This window comes from Oratosquilla oratoria, chromosome 29 (assembly GCF_046742065.1).
Source record: "Oratosquilla oratoria isolate Oo_2021 chromosome 29, ASM4674206v1, whole genome shotgun sequence".
NCBI lineage: Eukaryota > Metazoa > Arthropoda > Malacostraca > Stomatopoda > Squillidae > Oratosquilla > Oratosquilla oratoria.
Genome location: NC_134805.1, coordinates 8,061,931 through 8,068,904, shown reverse-complemented (window position 1 = coordinate 8,068,904; position 6,974 = coordinate 8,061,931). Strand labels below are relative to the sequence as shown.

At 35.3% G+C, this 6,974-nt stretch overlaps 1 protein-coding gene across 1 annotated transcript; it reads left to right on the top strand.

Moving 5' to 3' along the window:
* Positions 1-283: 283 nt before the first annotated feature.
* LOC143040809 (uncharacterized) lies at positions 284-6,407 on the top strand. The gene is made up of 4 exons (XM_076212243.1): positions 284-1,962; positions 2,095-2,380; positions 2,593-6,180; positions 6,304-6,407. The coding sequence occupies exons 1-3, from the start codon at positions 284-286 to the stop codon at positions 5,356-5,358; spliced, it is 4,731 nt and encodes a 1,576-aa protein (XP_076068358.1). The 3' UTR covers positions 5,359-6,180; positions 6,304-6,407.
* Positions 6,408-6,974: the final 567 nt, after the last annotated feature.

Below are 6,974 nucleotides of genomic sequence, written 5' to 3'. Positions count from 1 at the left end.
AAAGGCAAAGAATCAAACTTGTTCTGGCAATAAGGCAGAACTTATGAATAGGATACAGGAGTTTATTACAGCTGAGGAATTGGAAAGAGACGAAGTCATTCTGGAGTTATTAGCTTTCAATAGAACACATGTAGAAGAAGGAACAGATGGTACAGTGAAACCAATAGATAGTGTGTCTCAAGTAGGGGATAGTGACATAGATAATCAATTAGGTAAGGCGATAGCTAAGAGGGCGAGCTTAGATATCAAATTATAGAATTTGAAAAGGAAACAAGAGTTGGAAATGGAAATGCATAGATTAAAATTAGAACAGGATAGGCTTGAGTTGGAAACAGAATTAGAATCGGCTATAGCAGAATTTGATAGTTTGAGAAAATTTGACAATAACGTATATAGTAATGTAGAGAATGATCCTCGTGACTGCAGAAGTACACATCAGAATAATAGTGATAGTCAACAAACAAATAGAGACATGGTTACGACTTTAATGACAAAGAACATGATGCCTGTCCATGTGATTCATAAATTCAATGGTCAGTTAGATAAATATTTTGAATTTATTAGAGATTTCGATATGTTGATTGATAGCAAGCATGTGTCAGATAGTGAAAAGTTACAATATCTAAAACAATATACTGAAGGTAAACCACACAACATAGTTAGAATGTGTTTGAATTTAGATACAAACAAGGGTTATCAAAGAGCTAGAAGTGAATTAAACAAAAGATACGGTAATAAAGAAAGGATAGCTTTAATGCACATAGATAAGGTTCTAGCTTGGCCTGAAATTAAAGAAGAGAATGTTGAGGGATTAGACGACTTCATCGTTGAATTGAATTCATGTATAAATGTTATATCGGGCATTAATTATGGAATTTCAGAATTACAAAATCTTAGGACGTTGCGTCAGTTGGTTGAGAAATTACCTAGACACTTACAGGATAGATGGAGGAGACTAGTCGACGAGGTAGCTGAGAGTGGGAAGCTAGTGGACATTAAAGACTTAGTCAGATTTCTAGAGAAAGAAGTAAGAATATTGAGTAACCCAACATTTGGGAGAAGTAGTAAGGGAGGATTTAGAGATAAGAAAGTAGAAGCGAACACATGGAGTTCAAATAGAAAGACGAATTATAAGAAAGGTATAGAACCTTATGATGGAAGAGTCCATGTCAATGTGACACAGAAAGCAAGAGTTTCTTGTTGGTTATGTCAGGAAGAACATGTTATTGATGTATGTCCAGAATTAAGATGGTTAAGTTATGAAGAGAAGTTGAATAGAGCTTACAATTTAGAACTTTGCTTTAAGTGTTTAAGGACAGGACATAAAGCGTTTCAATGTAGAGTAATTCGTACTTGTGAACAATGCGGTGGTTCACATCTTACAATCATGCATAGGATGAATAAGAATTTCAAGGTTGAAGGAAGTAAAGAAGTAACGGCAAATCCAGCGGTCACTAATGAGGTTGATGATTCTAGAATTCAAGTATTATCCAGTCAATTGAAAGATTCAGTAGGAGACACTACTGCTATCCCAGTTCAAGTAGAGTTAAATGGTAAAGTTGTTACTACCAGATGTTACCTTGACAATGGTAGCTCAGTCACATTTTGCACTAAGAATTTATTGCAGAAGCTTGGAATGACAGACATGAATTATCAGTCAACTACACTACAAGTAAGTACAATTGTAGGTACAAGAGGAATGTCTTGTCTAAATGTTGAAGGGATGTCAGTAGCCGATATAGAAGGAAATAACCAAATTAGATTACCACCTGTATTTGCAGTGAATAAACTTCCTCTCAATCACAGTCATAATATCAGAAAGAATGATGTAGAAAGGTGGAAACATTTGATGAAGTTAGAATTTGATCACAGCCAAGGAGAGATAGAAATCATGATAGGTATTAATGTCCCAGAGGCGTCTGAACCTTGGGAAGTTGTACATGCAGAGAAACCAGGAGATCCGTATGCTGTGAGAACACGTTTAGGGTGGATATTGTGTGGAAGAATAATAGACAATAATCATGAAATTCCTGTGAATAAGATAAAGGTTGATGGTAATTATTTAGAAAGGAAATTGATTGAATCTTATAATAGAGAGTTTGTAGATTCATCACTGAATTCGGTAGAACCTAGTATAGAGGATAGAAGATGGTTACAATTTGTCGAGTCTGGGTGTAGGCAAATGAATAATGGAAAGTATGAGATTCCTTTACCAATGACAGAGAAACCTAGGATAGTTCCTAACAGTGAACCTATGGCAGTCAAAAGACTTCAACAATTGAAGCGTAAGTTTAAGGATCATGAGTATTATTATCAGTATAAGCAATTTATGACTAATTTACTAGAGAAAGGGTACGCTGAAGAAGTACCTAAGTATGAAGTGAGTAATCAACAAGTTTGGTATGTTCCACATTTTGGAGTGCAACATCCTACAAAAAAGGGATAAAGTACGTGTAGTATTTGATTGTGCAGCACGTGTAAATGACTTATCGTTAAATGATTTGTTGAGACAAGGACCTGACATCAACAATCTTTTGTTAGGTGTCCTTTTGAGATTTAGATTAGGACTATATGCATGTACTGCGGATATAGAAAACTATGTATTATCAAGTTAAAGTGCCTAAAGATGATAGAGATTACTTGCGTTTCTTATGGTGGAAGGATGGACACATAGAAAGTGATATAGTTAAACTGAGGATGACTTCTCATCCATTTGGTGCTAGTTGCTCCCCTAGTATTGCAAATTATGCTTTAAAACGAGTTGTGCAAGATCACGGGAGTCAGTTTCATAAATCAGTAAGTGAAATAGTTCTTAATAACTTCTATGTTGATGATATGTTGGTGTCATCCGATGACATTAATGAGTTGATTGACAATTGTAATGATGTGATAGATCTTTGTAGTAAAGGTGGATTTAATTTGACAAAGTTCAATAGTAATTCCCGTGAAGTTTTGAAGAATATACTCAAAGATAAGTGTAGTGATGATATTGAGAAGTTCATTGAGGATGAAGAAGTGGTACAAAAGACATTAGGATTGAATTGGTATCTTGGCAAGGATGAGATGAGCATATCAATCAACATTGATGAAATACCTAGAACAAAAAGAGAATTGCTAGCAGTAATTGGTAAAATTTACGACCCACTGGGCATGGTAGCACCAGTTGTTCTTGAAGGAAGGGTATTATTACAAGAATTATTCAGAAACGGCATTGGATGGGATTGTATTTTGAGTGAAATAGATCAAGGATTGATAAATGTTTGGATGTCAAGAGTAAATAAGCTCAAGTTGTATAGTATTGATCGTTGTACTAAGAAAGGTATAACGTCAAAGGTAGAGGCAATTGAGTGTCACATATTTTGTGACTCTAGTGAAATAGCATATGGTTCAGTGGTATATTTAAGATACAAACATATTGATGGTACAATCCAGTGTAGCTTCATGTTGGGAAAAGCTAAAGTAGCACCTTTAAAATCAATTACAATTCCAAGACTTGAATTGGTGGCAGCCACGCTAGCCATTAAATTGAAGTGTGTGATAGTGAGAGAACTACCTTTAAAGTTAACTCAAATTTATATTTGGACAGATTCAACTACAGTATTAAAATATTTGCATAATGATCACTTAAGATTTAAAACCTTTGTAGCTAATCGAGTGTCTCAGATTCGAGAGAACTCTGAGGATGTATGTTGGATGTATGTCTCCAGCAGGGATAATCCTGCTGACGATGTCACTAGAATGAGACAGACCAGTAGATGGTCTGAAGGACCTGCTTTCTTGTCCCAAAATGAAGAGATCTGGCCAGTTCAACAGCAGATAAATAAGGAAGATTTTTCGAATCTTGAAATTAAGAGGGTTATGAAAGTTGAAGTTAAACCAATACAAGGTCACACAGTTGATGTAATGTCACGACTAGTTTGTCACTATTCTTCATGGTTCAAGTTGCTAAGAGCATGTAGTTATCTTATATTATTTGTCAGACATTTGCAAAGAAAAGGCGTGTCAATTATCGAACTCAATGTTCAATTAATGGAAGTTGCTGAAGAAAGAGTAATGAAATTTGTACAAAACTGCCATTTTGCTAAGGAGATTGTCTGTTTATCCAAAAATGATCCTATTAATCTTTCCAGTTCTATAAGGAAACTTAAACCTATGTTACTGAATGGTATACTCAGGGTAGGAGGCAGATTAATTAACCTAGAATTGCCCTTGGATATGAAACATCCAGTTATTCTTCCCCATGAACATCATGTGACCAGTTTAATCATTCAACATTATCATATGAAAGTAGGACACATGGGAAGGCAAGCAGTATTAAATCAATTGAGACAGAAATACTGGGTTATTAAGGGTAATTCAGCTGTAAGAAAAGTATTATCTAAATGTGTTAGTTGTAGACGCTTCAAGAGTTCAACGATCACTCAGGAGATGGCAGCCTTGCCAGTAGATAGAGCAAATGTAAATCAGAAACCATTTTTTGTAACTGGAGTAGATTGCTTTGGGCCATTTTTTGTGAAGAGAGCACGATCTCGAGTCAAGAGATATGGAATATTATTTACTTGTCTATCCATTAGAGCCATACATCTAGAGATTTTACAAGATTTAACGGCAGAAAGCATGATAAATGCATTTACCAGGTTTATGTCCAGAAGGGGTACAGTTAGTAAATTGATTAGTGACCACGGCACAAATTTTATTGGAGCAAATAAGGTATTGAAGGACAATCTTATCATGCGTCATATTGGTAATGAATTGACAAAGAGAGGTGTGGACTGTGTATTCACTCCTCCTGGAGGTTCTCATTTTGGTGGTGTTTTTGAAAGAATGATAGGATTAGTCAGACGAGTGTTAGAAGTTGTGATAGGTTCACAAACCTTGTCTGATGATAGTTTGAGTACATTTTTTTGTGAAGTTGAGAGTATAATCAACAGTCGACCTCTGACTGTGGTATCAAATGATGTGAACGATTTGTGTCCCATCACTCCTAATTCTTTACTTAATTTGGATAATTATGTAGTGACACTCAATGGTGGAGAAATGATCTGTGAGAGCAGAAGGAAGTGGAAACAGATACAGCATTTAGCCAAAGAGTTTTGGCGCAGATGGCAAAAGGAGTATTTGCCTTGTTTGCAAGAACGTCAGAAATGGTTGAAAGTTAATAGAAATCTCAAAGAAGGAGATATTGTCTTAATGGTAGAAAATAACACACCACGCAGTCATTGGTTATTGGCAAGAGTTGTGAAAGTGATAAAAAGCACAGATGGACTGATTAGACAAGTAGAAATAATACGTGGTAAGAAACTTTATAAGCGACCTATTTCTAAATTAATACTATTATTAGAAGGTGACTCAGTGTAAAAATGACCTCCCGTCATTGATGTTGTGATCTTGGATGATCACAAAGGGGAGGGTGTGAGTGCCGATTGCACTATGTATAAGAATATTTGATGTATGATGTTCTACAGATAAAGTATAATATGTATCGAGGTTAATTACTACTCATGAGTGGTGCTAGATCTGTGTTAAGCACCAATTGTATGATATTCAAGTGTACTGACAATGGTATGTACTAAAATTAATTACGAATCATGGTTTACGATATTTGATGTATGTATAGTACAGAGTACTATGTCTGGGTGGATATGAGAAAATATCTGACATGTAAAGGAGGCTAGAGTCTAATGGCAATCATAATCACGTGTGTACGCATGCAGTTACTATATGTACAATATATGTAAATTGTCTTTGTCGAAGTTGATGTATTGTAGTGAATAATTAACTGTTATAAAATGAAATAGAATTAAAGAAGTCATATGAAAGGGAGAATGTTGAGTAGAACGTGACTTATATATATATAATGTGGATCCTTTCAATCTGGTATTCCTCCGCTAAAAAGTAGTGCCCCATCCTCTTCGTGAGGAACGTACAAGTATTGTTCTTTCTGTGTCTAGTTGTCAAAGTGACAACACCTTCGGGAGTGTGACCAGGAAGCATAATTGGTAAGCATTAGCAATGTGAATTATTTGCATCATTTGACTTATGATATATTTGGTAATATATCCACAAGTTACTGTGGACATTATGTTAATTCGTGACATCCGTGATATAACAGAAGCTGAACGGATCACGGAGGTATAGAGTGATAAATACTGAAGGGGCGGAAGAAGAAAGAAAATAATGGTATGAAGCATACATTTTGTCATGCATTAATTACTGAATTATAGAGGTTTGTCATAGTTTCATATAGTGCTATTTTGATAGCTTGATTATGAATGTAAATTACAATGTTGAATTGATTTACAGAAACCACACCATTCACACCAATAAAGAAGACAAGCGTGGTGCGTAACATTATTACTTCCTCCTTTACCTACGTACCTCACGACAGCCACTACAACAGATGGCGTTGACAATATGTATGTATGTATGTATGTATGTATGTATGTATGTATGTATGTATGTATGTATGCATGTATGTATGTCTGTATGTATATATGTATGTGTTTGTGTGCGTGTGTGTATGTGTGTGTGTGCGTGTGTGTGTGTGAGAGAGAGAGAGAGAGAGCTACTTATCAGCGGATGATTGAATATCACATTACAGAAAAAGGGAATTAAGAGTTGTTTAGAATATGTTATGACAGTAGATCCTGGAAAAATGACTTTGCCCAGATACTCGAGTTCTTTCTTTTTAAGGTGACTGGGATAACTTCACCTTAAATTTAGTAAAAAGCGAGTTTAGTCACTGAAGCCTCTTACGTAGAATATATGGTAAAGAACTCGAAGTTTTCTTCTATAGTTCTAAAAAAAAAATTCAGGCTATCAAGAAAATATCTGCTCTTCCCCACCACTATGAGAGAAATCCATAATTTCCTGGAGATTTTTGTTATTTCTTTTATGATTTTGCTGAATCCCACACGGATCTATCCACTGAAAATAAAACGTCTGTATAGTCTCCATTATGTAAAAAAAAAAAA